This window comes from Neopsephotus bourkii, unplaced genomic scaffold (assembly GCF_033783945.1).
Source record: "Neopsephotus bourkii isolate Nb327-2 ecotype Australia unplaced genomic scaffold, CSIRO-AGI_Nbou_v1 NB_1388, whole genome shotgun sequence".
NCBI classification, from domain to species: Eukaryota; Metazoa; Chordata; class Aves; order Psittaciformes; family Psittacidae; genus Neopsephotus; species Neopsephotus bourkii.
In genome coordinates this window covers 992,135-1,019,224 of record NW_026901866.1, presented here as the reverse complement: position 1 = coordinate 1,019,224, position 27,090 = coordinate 992,135, and the positions used below count along the sequence as shown (strand labels likewise).

The window sequence follows — 27,090 nt, the reverse complement described above, 5'->3', positions numbered from 1 at the left end:
TCAGAGTTACCTTTAGGTATTGCTTATGGGTTGTGGCAAGGGATACAGTGATACAATAGGACTAAATGAATGTCTTTGCATTTCCACCTACTCCATGTAAAGCAGAAGGTCCTTTCTGACCAAAAAGTTGTCAGTCTGACATGAATCTATTAGTGAGCTACAGTCAGAAATATGAAGCACATAATAGCATTAACTGCTTGCTCACCCGTCTGACAAAGGTTGCTGTTCCATAGCAAGGGCAGCTGAACAACTCAGAAAGACCAGCTTTATGAAACCCAAGAAGTTATTATGCCAGACTTAAACTTTTCATGGCTCAGACCTCTTTGGTCAGCTTGGCTGCACTGCAACCCCTGTCAGAGGTGGCACACATTTCAGTGATCTGCTTCTAACTTCCTTTTCCTAAAGGAAATAAATTTGGCACAAAAAAAAATAATTTGGCACAAATTCAGACAAAAGTGGGTTAGGAGAAGTGATGGCATTTATGCAGATGAACCCCACATGTACACAGCGTTCTTGGGAATCTTTTCTTGCAGCGGAAAAAGGAAGGGCAGGCTAAGCAGAAAGTGGCTGAAATGAGTTAGGAGTAGTTACTTAGTATGTTGGTTACCACTGAAGCTCAAATATTATCATCAATTGTAATCATTCAAAGACTGGAGTACCATGAAATAGATCCTGAGGTCTGCACATCCATACACAACAACATTTTGAAAATGTGCTAATTTGCGTAGATGACCATCGGTGAAAAAGCAAACAGGTTAAATGTGACAGAATGCTAATATTGATGAATGTCCTGCTGTGTTTATGTTCTTTCAGTTTACAAGCTCTGAGGAAAGAAAAGTCCAGAGATGCTGCTCGCTCTCGCCGGGGAAAAGAGAATTTTGAATTCTATGAGTTGGCAAAGTTGTTGCCACTGCCTGCAGCCATTACCAGCCAGCTTGACAAGGCATCCATCATCCGACTTACAATTAGCTATCTGAAGATGCGGGACTTTGCTAATCAAGGCGATCCTCCGTGGAACTTGAGAATGGAAGGACCTCCACCTAATACATCAGTAAAAGGTATGGAGTAAATACGTTGTATAGTATTGAACATGGTAGCCTTTAGTAACCTCTAAATTGAAATTTTTACCATAATCCTTTCTTCTTTCCCTGCATATCAAATCCTTTAAAGGGATACAAATGTGGAAATCTGAGGTCTGCATGAGAAAGACACCATGTGAAGGTGAAATAAACCTCTTACTTATTTTTTTTATTTAACAACCAATTGCTGTAACTATTACAGCTGTAAGCTGGGTGACAGTAAATTGTTTAATGCTATTTAGCAATTATTGTATTGCATTGTTTGGGATCTTATGTAAGGATGTGCTCAAGAGGAGCATGGCATTATTCGTTACTAAGAAGGATGCAGTCTCTTCATTCTCTGGCTAAGCCTTAAAGGTAGAATCATGTATTTCTGAAGTTGGAGAACAGCACATCCAGATATTTAAATCTTCAGGTTAGAGAGTAGAATTTAATTTATCCTTTTTGTAACATGTATAGACATTGTTTTGACTTCTGAGCCAGTAGGCGTCTATCAACATTTCAGCCAAAATAGACTGTTTTCAGTATTAAACACTCTTTTCTCGCTCAAACAAGCAGTTGGGCAGCAAAATCAATGTTTTAGACATGAGTTGCCACAAAAGTCAAGTAATAGAGAATCAGTTATTTTAGAAGCTAAATAATCCTAAGATTATGGTCTTAAATAGTGTTTTCAAAGACTTGTCTAAACTGGATGGTTTTTCGTAATTTTTTACTTATACAGATGAGTGTGATCCTGCTGTCTAATAAGTATTTAAAATTAGGGAGTAAGTTCATTAACGCAACTCAAAGCTACCAAAACTTTGAATTATGGTTGTCCTTGATTTGGCAGCACTGAAAAACTACTCTGTCTTATTTTAGCTACTGATCTGATCTCATAGTTTAGAGGAAACTTATTCTGGGAAGAGGCATATGAGACTTTAGCTCTTCATTATTTTTTTTTTCACATTATGAATCGTAAGCTCTCAACATATACTAACCTAACTAGATTGAATACAGCATGAGGCAAAAGAAAAAGCCACCTTTAAGGGTGAAGGAAGGGGGGGGGTAATAGAATCTTATTTAAACCAGCCCACAGCTGCCAATGAATCGTTATTGATTGTATTGATGTTGAAAAGGGCTTTTACTTGCTCTTCCATATAAGGAAACAATATTAGTTAAGGAAAGTTATAGTTTTCAGTGGATGGAGATAGACATGGAAGATAAAAAACCAAGGAACTTTCAGGCTGATGATTTAGTAGCTGGATATATTTGAGTCATTTCATATATTTCATTTATATTATCTGTCACATCATATATAATTTTCATGGAGAGAAAAAAAAGGTAATAATTACATCATCCAGAGCATGAGTATAGCATGGTTTATCATGCTTCTGGTATAATATGCAAATGTTTCCCGTTTTTTTCAGGATGAGAGTTTATTCTCAATTAGCCAGTTTTTCAAGGCGAATGTAAAGTGGACTCTGCTGTACGATCTATGATCTGTCTGTTAAAATAAGTAATTCTTCCCCCAATTCCTGTAGCTAACAGACATACAGTTCTTCTACAAGCTGTCCTTATTGCAGGAAGTCTGATCTCTGCAGATCTCTGTGTATGGTTTTGGAGTATCTGAGATCTGTTTTTCATTACCCTCTTGTGGAATATATACCTGAATACTGAAGTGTCCTTTTTCTATAAAGATTCTAATGAAGAAAGGAGTTTTAAGGGAGAACAAAGCTGTATTCTTAGACAACATAAATAGTCTCGCCTAGATTAACATGTTTTTTCCTATAAAAAAGATAGATAAACTTTTAATGTCTTTTCACTCTAATTGATGTAGTATTCCTGCTCCTCCACCCATCTGGTGATGTAGTTCCTACTCCTGCAGGCAGAAGGGGCACGGAGGAGCTGGGGAAGGATTTTTGCTTTTTCTTCTTTCCTTTCCCTTTTTTTTTCCTACCCTGTTTGAGTACTTAGCTTTATACTAAGTAGAATTGTATTATTTATGTGTCAGTATATCAAAATAATGCTTGATGAAACAGTGTTTCATTGTATAAGAATTCCCCATAAGCAGGTTTAACTGAATAGTGCAGGTATATTTTATTACTTCACTAGATCTCCTTACACAGAAACTTGTTAACACATTCTGATCAAACATTCATGAAATTACTTCAAAAGAAATTCCTTTTCATTTATTAAAGTTGCTTTTTCCTGCCCTTGAAGAAGTTCATACAGATAAATAAGCTCACATAAATAGCTTGCAGCTTCACGTGAAGTATGGTTTATAATCCTACAATAAAACATTAGACATTATATTTGTATGTGCCCAAGCTATCTCTTGAATAGACTTAAAGGTATTTTGAAAATTATGTGATAGGTACTTAGGTTGGTAGGCAACTGCTTTTTCTTTTTTTCCTCTCTCTTCCCCCAGATATGCTGGTCTGCTTGTCCAATAATTAAATTTCAAAGCTTGGTTTTAAATCTCGCCCCCAGTGTTGTACAGCATTTTAATAATTTTAAATGGAAGGTCCTTTACTCTGCCCTGCATTTATCACAGCTTTTCTTTAAAGAATGTAAAGACTGATGAGTTTATTTTCTTATGCGCATTATGTAATGATCACTACAAGTTGTTCTTGCAAATGAACACTCAGGTAACTCTATATAATATTTTCAAAGTCAGTTATTTAATGGAAATATCTGTAGCAATTGGAAAGTAACAGATAGCTTTCTCCTTTATTTTAGAAATATCTGTATTGTTATAATACATCAAATCTACAATGAACAGTATGCGTTATTCAAGAAATGACCAGGCATTCTCAGCAGTGTTTCAGTTATATAACCGATGATTGTAACCTTTAAAGAAATCTTATTTTAGTGACTATTGCTAAATCATTTCTTCATTCATAGTAATCTTTATTTAGAGGCTATCTGGAAGCCATTATATCTTTTATTAATCTTTAAAGCAATAGCCAATGATTTGACATTTGCTAAAAAATGGATAAATTTTCCATTTCTAATACAGCAGATGTCAGTCAGTTTTTTTGGTATATTGTCTAAGGCTTTCTGTACAAAGAAAGCATTAGTCCTTGTAAACAAATACACCCGCAACTTATAGCAGATGAGTTTAAAGATTACAGTTCTTAAAGACCAGGTCATGATTTTCATGTGGCAGAAAATAGTAAAAAAGTTATTTATACTCAGTAGGAATAAAATTACTGTTCTTCTCATGCTGCATACAATTTGTCATGAATAACAGTACTATTCTCTGCTGTTTCCATTACTCCAAAAGTCTTTGACTCACAGTATTTAAGGGGTGTGTTTGGAGGAGAGCAGTAAATGAGCTGCTGATCAAATTTTTTTGCACTCAAAAGTGAGTTTTCTTAAAGTTCTGATCTGGGAATGGTAGTATTTTTATTGTATGTACTGTGTGTTCACACACTAAGCAGTACTTCACATAGCAAGGTATTTGAGTCCTCCTGTGCATTCTGATTGTCTGATCCATGACAGGCCCTGTAGTCCTTTTCCAACATCAAACTCTTATAAGAATCTTCATATTTTGGAGTATTGTCTTCAAATGACTGACTCCAAATGTCTTTATATTCTTTAGTCCAAGCTCTTGCTGAAAGTGTTCAGTGATCTCTTTGTGTTCTTTTTCCACTACATCATGGATGTTTTTACCAAGACATATTTTCTTCCTTTTTTTCAAGAGAAGAGAGGAAGGGAGTGTGAGGCACCGTGATGGTCTTTGGTGTGTTCAATGTGTTTGGCTTATGTAAAGTCATACCATGTATTTCCTTTTTGGGCAGTTTTTGCTGAATGGCATGACATATGGAAACCAGGGTACATAAAGCAGCTTTGGCCATGATTTTCCTTTGAATGAAAAAAAGTAATTGTAGGACTATCTGCAATCTCGAGTTATGAGTTTATCATGAGCTTTTTTCCTTTTTTCTTTTTTTTTTTTTAAAGCCAAATTGTTAAATTTTACTTTACATAAGTAAAATAATCTTCTGCTGTAAGAGAAGATGTGAATGAGAGATTCTAGCTGAGGGGTGAAAAGGACTTCAATAAATAGTACTGACTGATGGGTAGGTTGTGTGAAGAATGTGACTTTAGTTTATCCATCTCTGCTTTTAGCGTTGCTTGTTCTGCTGTTAGGTAGTTTTGCAAATCTATATTCTGGAGTTAATATGTATCCATATGAAATCAGATGCTGTCAGAAGTGTTTGAGGTGAACTGAATTTTCTTGTCCAAATTGTTCAGATTGTTTAGTCGTATTCAACTAAATATGACTTATGCGTTGCTTGTAACTAAGCATTCAATGTTACTTCAATTCTGCCTTGGTAATGAAATAAATAAATAAATAAATAAAAGTTTTGATCATTGCAGGAAGAAAAAATACACATTAAAACAAAATTATACCTGTTTCTTTAAAGCTGGCATGTTTTTTCAAAGGATCCATTCTTAACATAAATAAAGGATGTAAGTATAGGTTGAAAACAGACTTAATGTCTTATCATACTATGGAACTTGAGATTGATAAAATAAGTCCAGCGCTTTGAGTTCTCTGGAAAGGAAAATGAGCAATAATGATAATTGGAAAGCACGGTAATTGTTATCCGAAATGTCAAGTGGTATTACTTTCATTAATTTAAATACATTTTTCTAATAATTTTTATGCTTGATATGTATGCATTTTTAAGAGGTAAATAAATGGTTCTTTTCTAAATTATCTCATTGTGGAAATCCTTTACATAACATTACCTGGTTTTAGCCTTTTATATTCTAAACTGACTGTTGTCTTCTGAGCAGGAGATGCAAGACAGTACAAGCCTTTCCCAACAAAATCAGTCAAGCCTTCTACTAGGACCCACCTTCTCTAGTGAACCACCACACAATTCTGTCTCAGGGAAAAAATCTACAGGGGCAAAGAAATGCAAATTATTTTCTTCCTCAGTGTTTGTGGCCTAAGACATTGTTTTTCACTGTTAGACCTGAGAAGGTGAATCAGAAGAAAACAGTGTAATGCAGCACAGTTGTCAGTACTGCTTGCTATGAAAAGGATCTCTGAATCTTGCCGTCTCACTTGGTGTGGTGCTCTTGAGAATTCTGTAATTTATTTCTCCCTGTCTTGCAGGCATTTTTCTTAGGAGAATCTGATTCCTGTTTATGTGTAGGCCACTATAAAGTGCTCTAACTGTGTAGCAGTATCAAACACTGATTGCAAACATAATGTCTATCCATTATAAACCTGTTTATGTGGCCATAGGGGCAGTGCACCGTAGGAGTAGGCAACATACTCATCAAGCTTTCACACAGGTTAGAGAAAAAGATTATTAGGTGTTATTTGAATGTAGGAAATGAGAATGGAAATTTCAGACAGTCAGTGGTAAAACATTAATGTTCTTTGTGAGAATTATTGATGGTTTTCTAGTATGAAAGATATGGAACCCAAAATGAGGTAGCTCTGTTTGAATCTCATTGTGATAGATAAGATGAATTGAATACTGGACTTGGAGTTGGTGGTTGCCTAGTGACAAGTGATCATGACCTGATTGCTTTCAGTCTCTAAATGGAGGAGGGTGCCTACCAATACACTCAGTGCTTTTGAGGGACTAATTGCCTAATGGTGAATCTTATATCTGAAATTGATTGTGAGGAAATATTTTGATGAAAAAATTAGAATAAAAGTTGACTAGAGTGCTTAAAGAAAAATTGTGAAATGCTGATTTCCAATGCATCTGAAATTGTAAAACTGCGTTTTTTTCCAGAATGAAAGTGAAATCAATAATTTTGAAAAATATATGTATTTATATTAAACGTTGGGAATAAAAGGGAAATAAATATATAGCAGTACAGAAAAACTGGAATTTCTGAGGTGCAGAAAGTGAAAAGGCAAGTAGAGGCATTAAAGAGAAATCTGCCAGGATTAGGACAACTTTAAAGAATAGGTTTACGTGTATAAGAAATGAGAAGGATTCTGCAATGATATAGACTCATTAAGAGTAATGTATAGTAAAACCTCTACTGGTACAGCAAAGGCAGGAGAGCTTGATAGAGGTTTCTTAATTGTTTTCCTGGTAAGAATACCTTCTAAGGGTCGTTATAGTTCAATGGCAGTGTTCTGGGAACGTATGTATTCACAGTCATCCACAGGACAAACACCTGGGGGAGAATTTGACTGTTGGGAGTTCATAGTTTGGTGGACTGCTCTGTGTTTGAGTCATGCCCATACATGATGAATACTATCTCTGTCTCTGTCTCGTTGGGGAAATGAGAAATCTTTTTTTAGTACCTGAAACAAACTTTAAAAGTACTTAAAAATCAAAAGTGTATAATTTTTAGATGTGCTGAAAAAAGCAGATCTTCCCAACAGATCAGGGAAATCCACTGGCATTGCTCTGCTGTGGTTGCCACAATTCTGTATTGCTTTGATAACTTACTCGCCATAGTACAAGCAAGAGACTCTGAAACTCTTGGACATCATCATTCTGAATCTCAGCTTGCAGTGTTTCTCAGCTATTCCAGAACTGTTGAATAAATTGTTTGTCTTCAAACAAGGATCAGGATACCTCTGATATTACGCTGATAAAATTTTTAGCATTGTCTACTCTTTGCAGTTGCAAAGTTTGCAATATTGACCTGTCTTAGTCTCAAAGCAGTTGTAGGCAAAATACTGGAAAAATCCCTCCACTAAAGAAATAAAAGGTGATATATTTTTTCAACAAACATGGATAAATAGAAAGTAATTCTTATAAAGCAAATCTAGCTTAATTCTCTGACATTGCAAGTCCAGTTGACTAGGATATGCGTTGTATACCAAAGTATTTGTGAGTCATTTGACCTTCTAGTGCATAAGAATTATGGTTCTAAAATACTGGGATAACTTTATTTTGTCAGAACCAAGCTAAACACATTAACTGTATAACTGATTGATCTTGGAAAGCAGATCAAAATGAAAGTTACTATCAAGAAATGAGTTGTTTTTGCAGAAACCAGTCTGGGCATGACCATCAGTGAACTGGGACTAAACATGGCAAAAGTACAAATTTAAAACTTGCAAATTCTAATCTGTGCATTTTAGTATATCAAACCTCTGAAAAATAAATATAATTAAATTGAAAGTATTAATATTATTACTAATAATATGATAATAATCTTTGCTGTCCTCAGCCCCAGGCTACTGGTTGTTGCTTTGTAGTTAATGTTGCTAAAAGGCTTTGAAAGTTTTTGTTTTGTTTTCCTTGTGGTGAAGAACAGGAATGATGGAAAAAGCATTTCAAGTTCAGCTCTTTGTCTTTGCATGAACAAAGGCATAAAAAGAACCTACCTGATCTTTGCAGTTCTGCTAGTGGAAATGGATAGAATGATTTAGTTTCTTATGTGCTTTATTTGTATCGTAAAAAGTTCTATCCATCACTTTTGTGGAGACACAAAACATTTACTACTGGTAACAAATTAATACTCTTTCTAAAATATTGTCATTCAGATGTCGGTCCCTGGAAGAGTTGTTTATTGTTAGAACTCCACCTTGCTACTTAACAATTAAATAGGAAAACAACCAAACTAAGTGTCTTTAAGAGCAAGAAAATAAAACTGATGACTTCAATGTCTTTTCTCTCACTCCCAGCCATACTATATTTCTGTTCCATTACACTGCTATTCATCTTCTTTTTTTTCTCTTCTTGTGCTGTTGCACTGACTTGGTCATTTACGCATTTTCATTATGTTCTTTTAATACAATTTATTTTTCTTATCGATTTTTTTTTTCTTTGAGTCCTTAGCCCAAACACAGAATATGGATAATGTCTTCCTCTTGTAGCCAGCTTCCAGCACTGACTCTCCTTTTTGTAGTTCAGTATTTTTCTGTACATGTTCACATTCTGAACTCAGTCTTGTAATGAAAACAACCTGGTGAAAATATTAATATTTAAAAGAAATCCAAAAAAACCTTTTTAACTTTTCACTTAATTCTTCCTCATTTCAGTGTGCACATCTTTTTGTGCACAGTAAACCTCATTGTGCCATTTAAAATTCACTCTTGAGTTGAGAACATACCTTCCTCATTCTGTCTAAAAGATGGTGGTTGATGTCATTATAATTCATTTTTGGGAACATTGACTGAGTATTGGCTGAGTGGCTTTTGGTAAAAGTATTGGCTTTAGACTTGCAGAAGTAAATATGTCAGGAGGAGAATAGTATCCACAGTTTAACTGACTCCACCTTGGCAGTGGTGGCAGAATAAGTCAGGAAAAACTTTCAATTAAAACCAAGTATATTTCTCATCATTATATAGTGGTACAGATTTTCATCCAGTAGAAATATCTATGTAAAAATCAGTGCCACAACAGCCCACTTTTCCAAAAATCTTAATAAAATGTTTCCATATGATTTTTACGTTCATGTTTTATGTTGCATGGGTTAGCTCCAGGTGGTCTTTTTTAGAAGCATGAATATGTTAAATTATATGTGCAGTCTACATAACTTTTTCAAGCAATGCACATGATGGGGTTAGCCAATTACAGATGTGCAATAAACCCGGTATGCCAAAACTGCTTGTTCTGCTTTTTGCTTTTAGTAATCAGAAACAGACAAAAAGTAATCACTGCTGTAGTTTTTGATATGTAAAACGAGAAAAGGCTGGTGCTCTCTGTAGATTGCAATATCTGATAGAACTTTTGTTTGTCTTTTTATTTGTCCTTTTCTGAACAGAATAAAAGTGTCTTTGTTATGAAGAGTGTTTTGGACAGAGCCTCAGTAAAGCAAATGACAGCAATTGAGGAATTGGATCTTGTGGTTGAATTTAGCAGTTTTAGTGTATCTGTCATACCTTAGTCTCCTCATCTGAGCAGAGAATGTGAGCATACTTAAAGTGCTACTAATTTCATAGAGTTTAGCCTTTGTTACTTCTATTAATGCAGTTCAGTGGATTTCTGGGTCATCTGAACTTCTACCCTATATCTTCAGCTGCTTCTTTTAGACCTTGTTGAATCTGTTGTGGATATATTAAATACATCTGTATGAAGAGCTGAAGAGATAGATTAATCTAACTGATAATGAATGTAACAGACCTTAGAAAACCAAACGAAAAAGCTCAGACGAAGCTATGTTCTTATTAGTATGTAGACCTGAGGGGAAAAAAGCAGGGTAAATGAATGGGCTTTTATAGTATTTGTTTCACCAAGAGTTGGATCACTGTATATTACAAGTAAAAAATGATGAGAAAATATTTTGTCTGAAGTGAAAGAAAACACACAAGCTATTTTTTAATGGAAAAAGTGAATCAATGTTTCCTATCTCATATATTTGCAGTTATATTTTTATTAGTATTTTCGAGAGGGACTATCTCAATATTTGGAGTAAATAATAGGCATGTGTCTGGAAGTGAAGTTTGAAGTATATGAATTTAATAATAATTCTTATTTTCATGTAATACTAATATTAGATACCTGTGGTCAACAAAACAAGATGCTGGTAGACCCAGCAATTTTAAAAACCAAAGTGCAGTGATTTTTACGTCTTATAATATGCAAGTATAACCACAGTCTGACCAAAGTTTGACCACAATATCAACGCAGCTTAATTTCTGCAACTGTTCTCTTTGAAGCCAGAGGAAGGAAATCGAGTTTCCCCCAAATCCCTATGCTCTTGTGGTCTCCCATTTCAATCAGGGATATAAAGTAGAATACAATGAATCCATAGTAAAGACTTTCCCAGGACATTAGAGAGATCAGTAAAAACTGTTTTCATTAGCTGTCTGTAATTAAAGAACACCCTTCATAGAGAGCTTACAATTTAGAGAACATGTAAGCCTCTGTATCTATCTGAGATTGTGAGGAAAAAAAGAATCTCCACCCAGTTGGGGACTTAGGTGGTGTTGTAAAATATTGAGCTCCGTTAAGAAACATCTTTTCTGTTTATTTACTAGCTTTTAAGCCAAGGAGAATATTTTTATTTTTACTTCCAGAGGTTTTAGTCATACTGTGATTTCTGTTCCTAAGGAAGGAAAGGCAGGCAAATCCCTAATAAAGTACTTAACTCTAGCTGTTCCATAGTCTTCCTCATAAATGGATGTGTTATTGAATGCTTACCTTAATTTCAGTGCTTGAACATGTCAGTTGCTATAATTCTTACAAAGTTAGCTGAGTGCATCTGCGCAAGCGTGTGTCATCACTTTGTGTTCTACTTGTATCATATAAAAATTGGTTTTGCTTTGCTTTGCATGGGGTGGTACCACATGCAAGTACAAAATACCATGTCTCATTTCATCATCTGGAAAGTCATTAAGTGCATATTGGTAATCATAAAAGGAAGAGGGAGAAATATTTTTTGTTGGCTTTTTCCCAAACACTACCTTTGCAATGAGAATTGTCAACGTTACCTCACTTCAGATTTTATAGAAAGCCACAGTTCTGTAAAGGTTTAGGAAAAATCAGGGGTTGTTTTTCTGTTTGCTCTTTTAAGTACATAGACATTTCTACAACAGTCAGAACAACTCTACATTTATATATCCCCTTTCAAATTTGAGCTGCTGTGTATGCTAGCTGTTTCTCATCCTCTTGATGAAGCAATAACAGTGCTGATAATTCTGATAGAGAAATTGAGGCATATACAGATTTAGGGCTAGCTTTTCAAAAGAACGCAGCACTCCAACTGGGTCCAGATTTCAAAGGATCTCTGATCCTATTCAGCAACAAAATAAATAGCCAGATTTACAAAAGATTTCATCACTTTGGTAATCTGATCATAAGAAGCAGCTGCTGAGCACATTTGCAAGGCCAGCTGAGTGACTTGTTCAATATCACATGGGAAGTGTGTGGCAGAGCAGGGAATAGAGCCCTTTTCCTGTGGCCCAGGACTAAGAGTCCAGTTCTTAAGCAGTAATGCTCTATTCATGTCCTGTGCAAGAATACTGTATTTAATGAGCTTTTCATTAGGAAATTTAACCCATGTCTGTGAGGAGATAATTTTCAGAGTAACATTAAGATTTATACTCAGGGTGGATAATGCAGCAGTCAGGTAGGAATAATTGCTAGTTCATTTTATATTAAATCTCTGTGTTACAGAATAATATACTATACAGAATATAATTATAATATAGAAGAATTATTATATTATTATAATTATTATATATAATATATATGACCTTAATTAGGTAGGTCTTATAGAAAATTCCTTCAGTATTTTTAAAAGATTTCATAGTCCATTGCCAGTCTTTTAAGTATGTGTCACAAGAAAAAACAGAGTAATTAGGTATTCTGAAATAACCTACAGAAGCCTGTAGCAAGTGTATTGTATGGCAAGCCCAGCTGTGATTTCTGTGGGCTTCCACCCTTGTACCACATTCTGAAGGCATAGTATTTATTTTTGTTTAAATTTTAAATGTTTCTTCTGTTCCTTCCTAGAGATGAAGAAATGTGGTGTCTAATTTTCTTCTGAAAATAAATATTTTTGTTGTTTATTTAATGCTTTAACACACTGTTTTCTCTTTACCCATATATGTCAGGCTGTTTCTCCTTATTTTGTGCATAAATACTGATACTGCTCTTGTCCTGCTCTCTGCAGTTTCTGTCTCTGTGCTCTTTTTTATTCTATTATTCTTTTGCTCCAGCATCCTATCCTGAAGACTTAAAGGGCAAGTTTTCTTTCACAAGTATTGCTAAGGAACTATTAAAGTCTCTCCTAAGGTCATCATACATTTTGCTTTTGTTGATTTCTTCAACAGCCTCATGGATGCTGTTGATTCTCCATCGACCTCATTAAATATAAAGGAACTGTATTCTCCATACAGACAGCTATGTTGAGAGGCCATTTGGTGGCCTTTAGACTAAAAGCTCCAACATTTTACAAGGTCTACATGTTGACTCACTCGTCATTACCTTGGAGTCAGCCCAACAGATGTTCCTTGAAAGAAGCATCAGGCAATGCAAGTGCTCAAACAGCTTTCCAGTGTGTTCTTACTGGCATTTTAATGTAATTTGGTCTCCAGTAGTTATGATGCCAGACAGTGAACATGGCATTGGATGATCTTTGAAGATGCCCATATATGTCCTAAAACGGTTCTCATCTCACCTGCCAAACAGGAAGATGAATTTTGGTGACAGGCTCTGTTCAGTCGGAACTGAACTGCACACAAGTGATCAATACAATGGTCATGAGATGATTGGTCCTTAAAGTGCAGAGCACTTGCAAAACTGTTTTGTTGAGGTACTGTGTTGAGCAGTTGTGATAAGCATCCGGTCTGACTTCTTGCAGACCCCAGACAGAGAGCCTTATCGAGTATTTTCTGCATCTGTTTTGAGATACAGGTTTATCTCTTTGGAAAGTATCTAATGTTGATGTAAAGTATTTAAATGATAAAGAATCAACTACATCCCTGGGCAGATTGTTCCAACTGTTAATTACTGTCACTGTGAAAAAAGGGTGCGTCATTTGTAGTCTTATTTCAGCTTCAGCTTCCCAACACTGGATCTTGTTATGCCTTTTTCACTAGATTAATGAGCTGCCTACTGTCAGAAATCTCTTCCACATGTAGGTATTGTGATCCTCTTAACCTTCTTTTCAGTAACTAAATAAATTGAGCTTTCTTAGTCTTTCACTGTAGGGAATGATTTTCAGAAGTCTAATCACTCTTGCAGCTCTTACGTGAGTCCTGTCCAATTTTCTAACATATTTTCAGAATGGAGGAAACCACAGCTAAACGTAATATTTCAGTAACAGTGGCATAAGAGGCTAAACTAAAAGTTGCAGTATCTATTCTAGTTTGATGTTCTGTGGTTTATCCCAGGGGCATATATTTAATATGAATTTTTATGTGATATGAATGGCTATTATATTTTATATTTTGGGAGTTAACATGAATTTCTTATTGTGGTGGTTCTGGATTCCCTTTGCTGATAAGGATTAAAAAATATCAAGAGGTGAATTCTTGGGAATAACTGTAAATGCTGAAGGTTACTCTTGGTTTATGTTTTGTTTGAATGGCATAATTATTTCAGTAGGGATACGCTGTGGTAGTGAGAACTGAAATTAGAGAGCTAGCACCACAGAGTGAGATTGGGGAAGTAACCTTCTGGGGAAAGTGGCTTTCACACTTAGGATTATTAAGTGGGCCAGGATAAGTGCAAGTGGAATGTTGGTTTTCCTGCAAAATCCAGAACATTTCTGGAAACAAACAACTGTTGAGGGTTGCCTGAATAGCTCCTTATGCCACCTTCCAGTCTGACACCTGTCTTATTCAGACAACTTGTGTTGGCATGTCAGATATCAGTTTCATATCTGTACAAGAGAAACCATGGCATAGCCAAACTAAGTAAGCTCAGGAGATACTTACTAAGCATGGCCAAAAGGTTCCCTTCCACCTGGACATGCCTCAAAGTCACCTCCACATAGGCACACAATCACAATCTTAGTACTGTGGTGCACAGAAGTTAAGGCTCTGAAAGGAAATGGACTTACTTTCTAAAACAGCATATTATCTGGAGCCAGAATTTGTATGAAATAGGAAGAAAATAACTCCTTTTGAATCCAGACTTCTCTTGGTTCAAATTTAGAGTTAAGTGGACTCACACCATCTGTATCATTTGAGTTCAGCTGTACCTAGTATTTCCAAGTTACAAAAGACATGAACCTTCTCTTTAAGAAAAAGTGGCTTCTTCAGAGTCGGGTAGTTTCTTCAAAAGTGTAAACAGACCTGCAGAATTTGATGGTGACTTCCTTCAGTTTGTGTTCTCAGCAGACAGTAAATTCGGTAAGTAACAGACAAAGGCTTCAAGCTCGCAGCCATTTACTATTGTGAATTGCTTTGGAAGAAAGATATTTTACTTTCTTTTCAGTCCCATACAAAGGCAGCCTCATCAAACTTGTGGGTTTAACTTTCGAAAAATGCAGTTGCATTCAGTGAACTTTCGTAGCCCAGCCAGCAATCCTTGGTCAGCTTATGGGAAACTGTGCTTCAGTGCTCACTTCAAAGACTTCAGATGTCATCTGCCCTGGAAAATTTGGGGAAATTATTTCAATTCTGTGCTATGTTAGTAGAAGTGATACCAGATCTTTAGGTCTTGCTTCTCCTCTTTGTGAAGTGAGTAAGAGAAGAAAACCCATGTATCTGAAATGATATCACTCACCATTGCCTTGCCTGACAGGAGGCTACCAAGAGGAGATCGGGTGTACTCTTGCAGGCTGGTTGAATTAAGAATTGACTCTGTTACTTTCTTTCTTCATCTCACATTACCCAAATGGTAATTTTTCAACTTCCTGTACCCATATTTGCCCTAATTTCTTCCCCAAAACTGTTTACCAGGCTTGTGTTACTCATAACACTAGCTAGCAGTTAAGAATGATTTGGCCCCTTCGCACACATTGTTGTTTGAGTCATCCAAGGATAAATGGGATAATTGCACTCATTTGCACAACTTCTCTACAGAACTTTTAAAATATTCTTTCTTAAAAGGAAACCTAAATATTAATACATAATATTGGAGAGAAAAGTAAGTCGGGTTACAGGTTGTTTCTGCTATTAATGGAGATTTTGTGTGCATATAAAAGTATTTTAGTAAGTTACAGTGAAGTAACAAGAAAGTTGAAATCATCTGAATCCATCTGTAGTATATTTAATGCTTCTAAAAATTTTGATGTAATGACTCCGTTTAGTTTCGTACTGATCTTTCATACTGACAAAAAAAGGAAAATGAGGAACCCGTCATCAATCATTCATTTAATCAAGTAGCAAAAGTAGATAAATAAACATACTGAGTTAATTATTCTTCTGTATGTAATGATTGACAATAATGTTAATTTATTCCCTTTTTTAACCTTTGACTGTCAGCATAGTTGGCATTAGTAGGTACTGACAAAATTAGAAGAAATACATTTCTGATAGCCACTGACTTTTGCTAGCATTGGAGTGTCCTCCTCTGAAACTTCTCCCTGAAGAGGTATCAGATCTATGGTGTGTTATTTTTCACACTTTTTTTTGTGCTGTGTTTTATGCCATTTTGGTTTTTTTGTTTACAGACATATGGCCAGGAATATTTTATGAATGAAGAGGTTTCTGGAATATGCAATATTACTTCTTTGCATTTATATGAGAATTGTAATTTGAAGATCTCAAAAACATCTTTGCCCATGTCATTGCAGAGTGTATTCAAAACCTAGCAAAAAAGACAGTGTTACAGCTAGTAACTTATCTGCTACATCTGTCAGGCAGCGTTTCTTCCATAGTGAATCCTCTGTTCCCCCATTTCAATGTTTTATTGGATCCATCCAAGGGGATTTTCAGGCCCTTTGACTTATGAATGCAGAATTCCCAAAGCAGCTCTCCCTATGAGAAGTACAGGAAGGTTAGCTCAGTCCCCTCTTCTGGCTTTCCACCACCAAATTGTATCCCCATGTGTAAACAGTCACCTAAATAGCTTCCAGTTAATCAGCTGCAGCTTCTAAAATGTCTTTCTGAAATGATATTCCTGTAGATTAGTCATAGTTGTCCTGAGCAATACATGAAGACATTTTGAGGTGTTTTTTTTGAATACTGTATAGCACGTCAATAAAGTAAGTGAAAGGCAGGGTGTATGAAATGCTTTTCATCTAGCTTGAATGGTGCATCAATGCACAGAATACTTCAGTTCTTATGGTAGAAATAATTTGCTTTTATTGAGGTGTATTTCCATCATTATTACAATAAAATATTGTTACATATTTCAGAGATGAAAAAGCTTTGCATGTGGATCTATATGTTTCAGTAGCTGAGCCCAAAACTTACGAGGCCTAAATGCATAAATGCATTTCACAGATATTGTGTTTGGATTTCTGGGAGGTGGGTTTGATTATTATTTTGGGGGGGGGGGGCTGTTTTTCCTAAAGACAGATTGTAGTTGCATTTAGCCAGATAATCCACCACTGGCTGGATGTTTTCAGAGATTCAGAAATGGAAGCTATTTTTTCTACTCAAAAGTTACGTGCAATATGTTTCCTCTGTATTTCTGTTTAAGGAATGAAGGGAAACAGAGGTGACAATGATATTTGCAGGTTTTCATACACTAATAAAATAAAAAAAAACCAACAGTCACCCTCCCCAAAAAAGCCCAAAACAAAAAAGAAACAAAAAAAAAAAAACAAACCAGAAAACCAAAAGCACCAAAACAAAAGAAAAACCAAAGCAAGACTCTAAAAACAACAGAAAAAAACCCAACCACAAACAACCCCTTGGTTGGTTGGTTGGAAGAGTTCTGCCATCGAACAAGGAGAAACAAAAAGATTCAGGAAAGCCAGCTGTTGGCATGAAGTCTAGGCATCAGTCAGTCCTTTGAAGACAGGCTTCATGTTTTTATTAGAGATTTCCTGACATACCTGCATGTGCAGGGACAGATGCCCTCACCATTCTGTAGCCTTCAGAGAGACTCTGGTGAGACTGATTCTGCCGGACTACAGTGGGTCAAACTGAGGCAGGAGCTGTGTGAGCTGTGGTGGGGTATGTAGCCCCCGATGAGCTTTGTGTTGTGTTGATGGCACAGCCTTGTTGGAAACCCTGTGTAAATGGAATTTATCATCCTCCTGTAGTAGGAAAAAGGTTGAGAGGCCCACAGAGGCTATTTGTTGGCTATAGAGATTCTTAGTAAGGATGGGTGTGGAGTAGGCTGTAACTTTTAATCTGTGAGCAGCAGTAGGTAAGAACTGTTAGTAAGGGCTGGAAGAACAGTAAGCAAACCCCTCCTCAGTTGTGACTCTGAGGATATTTTCATCTTATACTCTGTAGGTGAATGGAGGGCAGAGCTTTGTTTTTAGGTTTTCAGGCTTTGTATAAGGGTCTAAAATATTACTCTCTGGGAAAACAATTTCCTGACTCAGGTCATATTGAATGCTGTATATTCACTAAAAAAGCATTCAAAACCAAGATTTTTTTTCAGTATGAAGAGGAGCAAACAATGTTTAGAATGATTTTCTTCTCCATGTCTATTTGAGAGAAAAATATAGGGCACTTTATATGTATTGCATAAAATAGAGGATACTTCTGCTCTTTGAGAGCAGTCTGCTTAGAGATTTCCTCTGCTGCAGACTATCTTCTCTACTTCTTTACTTGGGTGAACACACTCCTATCTTTGGTGTATAACAGCTTTACGTTTATTAGCAGCTCTTTTCTCCTGCCTAAGCTTGGCAAAGGATAGGGAATAAGATTAAAGGACTATATTATTCTGCTTTTTGTTAGGAAAGAGGATATTCAAACATGAACTGTCCCATTGCTGATGTCATGTTCTGAGCACTTGCACTGATGCTCTCTGGTCTTGCCACTGCTGAGGGAAGATGGTTCCCAGAATCATACCTCTGCTCTAGCAGTTGGCATCCATGGTAGCTGACTGACACTGGCAGAATCTTTCATGAGAATTTTCTTCTCATTGTTATTAATTTTAAATCAGACTTGTTCTAGAAAATAAAGCATTTCTTGCTCACTGAAGAAATTATTCTTATTTTAAGCTAAGAATACAGATTTTTCATTCTTCTTTGATCATTACGTATTTATCCTTTAAAAACTCATAATTAAGACTGTATTTCAAATTAGAAATTTCAAAAATTAAAAACTTTGAAATACAAACTTTGTAAACTAGTATTGTAAGAATTCTTTAGTCAATCTCTAATTTTGCGGGGGTATAAAATCATTAAGGTAAATTGTTGAGTTTACCCAAAGCCGTCATGCCAAAACCCATGTATTTTTAGGACTGAAAAAGTTAACTGGTCAAGGATGTGGAATATTTTGTAGTATCACATTTGAATGTATTGACACTATATCAATATGTAATTCTAGGTTAGATGACTGTAGTTAGTAGACTGCAAATTCTTATAACAATAATGATCAAATTACAGTATAAGCAAATCTGAATTTGGTTGTTTTTCAGCTCAGTACCTGAATATTCCTTTAAACAAAAAAAAGGTAGGGTTTTTTTTTTTTTCTATATTGGTATCAATAATAGGCTGAAATGTTATTTAACAGAAATTGGTTTATTTCCAATTTATATTTTTTTCAGACTTTCCAGTCTTATGTAGCATTTACTAAGTATTTGAATTATATATTTCTTTTTATTTTACTGGGCAGCTTATGTACTCAAAGCATCACCTAAGTACCAATAACACATTCTTGACTGAATAATGATGTATGTTGAATGTTACTTTTTTTGTCTTATAAATGGATGGCAATTTACACAGCTGTGGATGTGGGATGTTTCAATCCCAGACCATGTTGTAAGAAAAATTGAATGACAGTGAGCAAAACAGCAGTAATTATAAAACTAATTACTAAATGCTGATGATGCCCATAGGCTTTGCATAACTAAAATTAGAAAAGGAAATTGCTTTCGGCTTCAGAGAGGCAACATGCTAGTTATTTCACTGTTTCAGGCAAAATAGAACATGGTATATAAAGTTCAATCATGAAAAAAAACCCATGTTAGTTTACGCACGTAATTTTTTATACAGAAATGTTGGAAGTATTCATCCTTTTTGTCTTTTAATACAAATATACCTGTAACATAAATGAGAAAAGTGACATGAAACTACTTGTTGAACATTTTTCTGTATATCTTTACTAGGGCTTATTTACTACTGAATTACTTCAGTTTTGTTGTTTGTCAAAAGCCTACGTGAATGTAAAAAAGGGAAGTATGTCCTATCACCTAGGCCCATATGAAATAAATGAGATAAAAAATAGGAGGCTGGATTTCAAAATTCCTTCAGCTGCATTCCAATTCCTATTATATAGGAATAATGGAGAAGAGAAGGCTGCGTGGAGACCTCATAGCAGCCTTCCGGTATCTGAAGGGGACCTATAGGGATGCGGGGGATGGACTCTTCATTAGAGACTGTAGTGATAGGGCAAGTGGTAATGGGTTAAAACTTAAACAGGGGAAGTTTAGACTGGATATAAGGAGGAAATTCTTTCCTGTTAGGGTGGTGAGGCACTGCAATGGTTGCCCAGGGAGGTTGTGAATGCTCCATCCCTGGCAGTGTTCAAGGCCAGGTTGGATGAGGCCTTGGGTGACATGGTTTAGAGTGAGGTGTCCCTGCCCATGTCAGGGGATTGGAACTTGATGATTTTAAGGTCCTTTCCAACCCTAACTATTCTATGATTCTATGATTTTATATCCTAGGGATACATGTAAGTATATATATATATATATGTATGGGGACCATATTAGTTTTTTACACATGTATTTTCCCAGTTATAGAACTGCTAGAATGAATCTTAATTGACTACTTTGAATGCAGTGTATTTTTATTTTTTATGTTCATGCCTATATTACATATTCATTAATGCGTACCTGTGTTTAATTAGATACACACATGCATAAAATACCTAAATGGTCCTTACATGTATTAATAGATGAATTTAATGTGCTTTATATAGGAGCGCAGTGTATTTTTCAGTTTGACTTCTATTTAATACTTCATTTATGCTTTTTCCTGCAGAAAATGAAAATCTCTTAAGCATTCTTAGCACATTACTTTAAAAATGTATTTAAAAAAAAAGATTAAAACATTGATCAGCTCATGAGCTATGAAAGTATTAGTGACATGAAGGCAAAGTGGTGACAATTCAGGAGCCACACAAAGATTACCACTTGTAAGACTCAGCTTAACATTTAGAATCTATGCTGTTGAGTCATACAAAATTACATGGACATTATGGGATTTATCCTCTGAATTTATGGTTGGGTTTTTTTTTTAATTCCCAATGTTTCTTTCATGGTGCTTTTTTTTTTTTACTGAGATGGGAAATATTTTTATTTGTCCTGTGTAACTGATAGATAGCACTTTCTCAAAACCTCGAAAGAAATTATTGTTGGGTCTTATCCGTCTGTGTAGGTCAAGCGAATAAAAAATATGAAGCTTGAATATGTGTTTTAACTTTCAAGTGGTGGAAATACACCTAGATTTAATGGCTGTTAATAATGGAATCTAAAAATGAAAAATATAAATTCTGTAATTATTTTTTTTTAGAATTCTATATCTTATTAAGTGTTCTGGGTTTTGGTAAGTACACTGTAAGCCTTAGGAACATATTTATTTAAATATTCATAGGTAAATGTATCTTAAGTGCAGTAGTGTCATAAAGTACATTTCAATATATAAATATTACATTAAGGCTTAATTTTTATGTGGGCCACTGAGTTATTTTTCATTTTGTATGTCCCAGTAAATTTGTACTAAGGCAGATTATCTGAAATAGAGGTACCATGTATTAACACAGAGAATAAAAAGAGTGTTTGTTCGCTTTATCTTATTTTGTAGAACCAAACTTTGCAATCCTCGCTTTTTTAAAGTCTCCCATTTAAAGGCAAATTTCTGCTCAGTTGTCAGGAGCAGACTGGAACTGTTCTTATGTATAACATACACATATCCAATCCAGGTTTGAAAAAAAGACTAAAAATGTTCTTGAAAATATTCAGAACTAAAACTAAAAATTTATTCTTATGGATTTTGGCATTACCAGCAGTAGCTTTATTATTAGGAGCATTGTTTCTGAGTTTCAGTTCTGATTTCATTAAAATCATTGAGTGATGCTAGTGAATGGGATTGTTTATAAGAGGCCCTCAAGAAAAGCAAATAAGAAATCCTTTCTATAAGGAGGACACCATTTTCTCAGAGGTTTCTGTCATGTTACACTTTAGCAATCTCTCTCTTTATTGTGTGAAAAGAAACAATTTATTTGCAGTACTTGAAGGATACAGAATGTCTGACTGACTGTGTCCTAGCCTGTTGTTTTTAACATAAACATTACAGCTGTGTTTGCTTTGAAATATTTGGCCATTATCCAGTAAATCTGTGCTGGAACACTAAATTATCACCTTATGTCCTCCTCCATCGTAAGAAGATGCTTTTGTCAATAAGACATTGCTGCTGCCTTTTCCTACTTTTTATTTCTGCATATATAGGAACTTTGTTTTGTTTATTATAATTTTTAAACTTCTAACTAGTGCATGTCCTGAGCAGGTAACCTAACAGGCTACAGAAATACTGATGAAAGTCTGTCCTTAATAGATTAAATGAAGAAATTTGTAGTTGACCCTCTTTTCTTTCCAAGGTCTAAGATTTTTAAGAATTTAAACTATTTGTCTCTTCCACCATTTTCCTGACAGATATGAAGAGACTTGTATGTTTGTCATCTCCTTCTTTCACAGCTATCACATTGTATCACGCAAGCTTTCGGGGTGTATCTACACTGTAAAAACAGAAGATAATTAAAATGGATGAAAACAGCAAACCAAATGTAATCCCAGTTTTCACAAGTGCTACTAAGTAGGTGAGACTTACAGTACAGACCCTAAGTTATATCCTGTTATTTTTTTCAGTTCTGATTTAACTATTTCAGATTTATCTCCTTAACTTGGGATAGTCAGTGTTGTATGCAGAAGAAAAGGAGCTAGTACTTAATAACCACATATCTTCCTCATTAATGCTGCTATCTGAAATTCAGTATACAGTACATTGCACAAGGTTGGATGTTTTTCTTCTGTATATATGTGAGAATAGAGGAATTACCATGTGTTCTACCTTTCTTCCACTGTTCTTGAAGGGGGTTTTCTCCCATCTGCTAGCAGTCTTTCTCTAAATTTGAAGGGTTTTCCTAGTCATTCTTTCAAAAAACGTTTTCTTCTGTGACATTTTTTGATTCTTTGAAATACTTTCCAGTATCATAAATAACAAATCTCCTCAGTTAAGAAAAAGATTTAAACATGTGCTTAACTTCAGGCATGTAAGCGGTTCTATTGATTTAAACAAGATCATTCATTTGCTTTGAGTTAATAATCTATTCAAGAGTCTTGCTGAACTTGAGTCATAACAAAAAAGCAGAGTAGTTCTAATGTTAGGACAAGAATTACCTTCCCCACCTTATTACCTTTTCAGTCTTTCTTTGTGTTTCTAATCCTTTGCCAGTTTATCAGCCTGTATGACAGGCTTATATCTCGGATTATTTGTATTCTGTTTTTCAAGTCTCTTTTCGTGAAATGCTAGATCTGTTGGTTTCCTGAAGCCTGTTCTGCATTACATTTATTGCATTCTCTACACAGTTTTTAAGAACTTACAAGATTGATTTTAACCACATGCATTTTGATTGCAGAATTTGGTTTGAAATCATTGCAAAGACAGCCAAAGCCCTTGTGGGTTAAATCTCTGAGATGTCATTGTATGATGAATTTAGCTGATTTCTGCCTGGTTTGTGTTACTGGCACAAGGGAGTGCATCAAAGGTGTTCACACAAATAAACTATGTAGTTGTCTTAGAAAAGAAGCCTCTGTTTTTACCCAACAAGATCGGGTCCAGTTTCTCTATGATCAGAGTATTACAAAGCTAGGAAAGAATAATTTATATCAGAGGTTCTGTGATGGAATGAAATGGAGCTCTTTTGAAGTATGATCTCTGAAAGCACAGCATGAAGCTCAAATAAAGTGAAGGACATTCGCTATTACAAGTAATGTCCTTAATAATCTTGTTAGTCTAGTCTCCCTCTGTACGAGACAAATGGAACATTATTGGCTTATGGGCTGTAGTAAATAATTTAGTTTCCAATATTCAGGCTGCTTTGACAGTAAATTAAAATGACATGAAAGGGGCTTGTTGAATAAAGAAAGTATCCAATCAAATTTAATTGGCATGACTAAGGCAGTAGAAATATGTTTTATAATTAAACCATGTTGTCTTGGAGCTTTATAAGCATGTATGAATCAAAATGTCAAAAATTATTCTTTGATACTGTGCATTTAAAACTTTGCATGGTGACTAGTTTTCTTAAACAAGGTTCTAGACACGCATATCGATTCAACATGAAAATAGTTTTAAAGTTTTAAGTAAGTCTGGTTTTAGCATTTATCTACAGATCCAAAGATTTTCTGTGAAAGGTTAAAATAATTTTTCAGTCCTCTCATGTCTGTCTTTTATTGCACATTTGTATGAACCAGCTTTTACTGGGGTGTAAACTCTGCAGTTTTTCACCTGTTGTTATAATGCAGGATGGCTGAAACTAGTGTAAAGAAAAGGAACCAACAGGAAGAAGCAAAAAAGGGAAGATAAAATAAGTGGCAAACTAACTAATAGCTTTCTTTTAGTAAAGCATTTATTTGCTTTTTTTATTATTTCAGTCAAGCAATTTTCAAGTTCACATATATTAACCAAATATTACCAAATATTCATTGTTGAGTCCATATTTGCTCATCTCTGGCAATGTAGCTTCAGAAAATGTCCATCAAGTATGTATTTTCCTTAACTGCATAAAGAGAAAATATCTCTGTGGTTCAAGAAGGACAGTACCTTTGGAAACTTGCACATTTCCCATCATTCTTTTGTTCTTATATACGGAGCCCCCTAGCATACAATAGTTAATTGCACATCCTGATGATAGTTCTTTCTCTATAAAGAGAACATACAGCTTGTCTGGCTATTGAAGAAAAAGATTTTGATAGGAAAGTTTACCCATGAAAAAGTCTTCTAAATGAACCTTGTGTTTTGGAAATTATGGACATGTAGCCTCTCCTATGTTAAGAATGTTATTTAAATTACTAGGTTTTACTGATGTACTTGCATTAATGGGTTCTAGGATTCTAAAATTCATTAAATTCTAAAGCACAGAAGTGGAAATGAATAGCAGAATTCAACTTCTGCTTGTAACCTTGGTCATGTGAGTATATTGGACTCTGTGACATCCTGCACTGCCAGATGCTCTGGTTTCTGAGATAATTGTTCAAGCACATAAACCTGTGTTACATATACTGTGAAAAAAAGGTGAAAATTTCTTGTCAGTCTCAGCTAGCCTCATTTTTGCAGGGGAAAGTTTATCTTTGATAAGGGTAGTAATGGGATGTCCAATTGTTTTTCTCCTATCCCATTCCATACATAACTAAGTGGGTGAAGATTTCCGGCTTTTAGATGAGTGAACTCCAGGTGGATGGAGGTAAATAGAGGCTCTAGCTGGTCTTATTCAACAGCTGGAGGGCTCTTTACCATAAGCTACTTTCCGACTCACCTGCCTGCTGATTAAGCAGAATTTTACCAGCAGTGACAGTTTAGTCATTGATGTTTTCTATCATTCCAACCAGATTCAAGTGGATAAGCCACTGTAGTTGAGGAATCTGAGTAAAACTGCAGCTGGGGAGCTCACCTTCTTCTAGCTGTGTCATATTTACATCAGCATAACTATGCAATTTCTTCACTGAAAATGATTGAATTTAACTGCTGTGAGAGGTTCGTGGGCCTTGACTGTTTGCTAGTACTGTTATTCTGGATCTTGTATCTATACCAAGTCTTCCAATAGCCAAAATTCTTCTCAGTTTATCTTTTCAGCTTAGCTGAAATCAGCCCAAAGACTTGCCCCTCAAGAATGGATTTCCATTGTAAATGATAAGCCAGCAAGTAAAATCCAGGTGCAGTGAATCCACAGCAAAACTGGGAAAATACCGCCAGCTCTTCCATTGTCAAAGGAAATAACAAATTATTTTTAACAGGTCAGGATTCTGCTGCAGATTTTATTTTATTTTTATATTAGTTTAGTTTAGTTTTAATGCTGCTATCTCAAGAAAGCCAGTTCTGACGTATTTTGCTGAAATACTTTTTTTGGTAGGGGCTGGTTGTTACAAGAATACGGTTTCTGAATGATTCTTCAAAATGAAGGACATAATTATTATTATATTGCATCTGCTTTGTGTCAGCATAAATTCCAGTGATTTTGCTTTAACTGGCCTTGAAGAAAATATAGTGGAAAATAGTGAAGATAATTCAATTTCATGATTGCTGATTGCATTTTTTTTCTATTTACATAATTCTGTTTTTCTATAGTTTTTTTAATTTCCTATTTCAGATTTAGAATTGCCTATTTTTTAATTTATTTACCCTTTTTTGCTAGACCTAGGCACTCTCTTCATGTGTCTACCAGAGTCTCAATTTTTTTTCCATGTATCTTTTTGTCAAGAAAATTGATTGATAGAGTAAGGGTCGGTTCAGGTAGACTCAAGATTTAGATGACATTAATTTTACAGTGTTTACAAATTGCACAACTCGAAAGGAAAAAATAAAGAAGGCAAATTCTGTTTTGGTTGTTCATTCCTGTTCTTGAAGAGTATTGTTTTCATATGTCCCAAACTCTGTTGTTTCATCTTCTTTGACACTGAAGAAGTGTACATGTAATTTATTAGAATGCAAGCAGGCTGTTTCAGAAATAGAAATAATATATACTTGAAGGATCTTGTGAAAAACAGTTATGTGTTAAGATTTACTTCTTGACATGTTAGTGAAATCTAGTGTAAAGAAGTCAGAGGGCTCCTTCCTGTTTGTGGTGGTGTGTTGGATTTTTAAATTTTTAAAAAAACACCTTTATTTATTGTATGGCCCATTTGTGCTGAAGTGAAGATTGTAATGAATTCCAAACAGAACTTGGAGAAAAACAATTCTCTCTCCATGTGTATAATACTTTCCTGAATTATTATTTCAGGGTTTACTTTACCAATTTAAAAACAAAACAAAACCAAAAGGGAGAAGCAGAAAATGTATTTTACATTGTGATTTAGTTAACTAGGCAACCTCCGTAATGCCAAGAGTGGTACTTTTTTCTGTTATGAAGTCTAGATTATATTCAGTCAATACAGAATAAGGCTTGGGAGTGATATTATGTGAAAAATGACTGTATGTGATAGATTTTTACAGAATAAAATTCACAGTGATACAACAGCTTACCTTTTCACAGTGACACATATTAGAATTTATGAGAATCATAGGAGGTAATCTCCTCCTAGAGGCAATATAACTTGGTATTTGTTTGTTAGAGCACTGTACGTTACTGGGGAGATGCACAGTCCATCTTGTTTAGCTAAGACAATGCTATACTATGTGCCACAGTACCAAACTCAAGTTCTTATAAACATCTTACTTATAGATATTTTATTATTTCATGGCTTCACAAACAAAATGTTAGACTTTTTTAAAACTTTGACAAAATGTTTTGACTATTTTGGTTGGGTTTTTTCTTCTGTAATTCTTTACTAACCTCATGCAGGGTATGTGC

At 35.1% G+C, this 27,090-nt stretch overlaps 1 protein-coding gene across 5 annotated transcripts in view; it reads left to right on the top strand.

Annotated features, from left to right (window-relative positions):
• The window catches only part of NPAS3 (neuronal PAS domain protein 3), a 613,669-nt gene that overhangs the window by 184,708 nt on the left and 401,871 nt on the right, over positions 1 to 27,090 (top strand). For 4 of the 5 annotated variants that reach the window (XM_061367584.1, XM_061367583.1, XM_061367585.1 and 1 more), the window contains one exon: positions 814 to 1,058. In XM_061367584.1, coding sequence (XP_061223568.1) covers positions 814 to 1,058 — 245 coding nt within the window. Of the gene's footprint in view, positions 1 to 813; positions 1,059 to 1,170; positions 1,222 to 27,090 lie in introns of all 5 variants that reach the window. The other variant, XM_061367587.1, reaches the window with a different exon arrangement.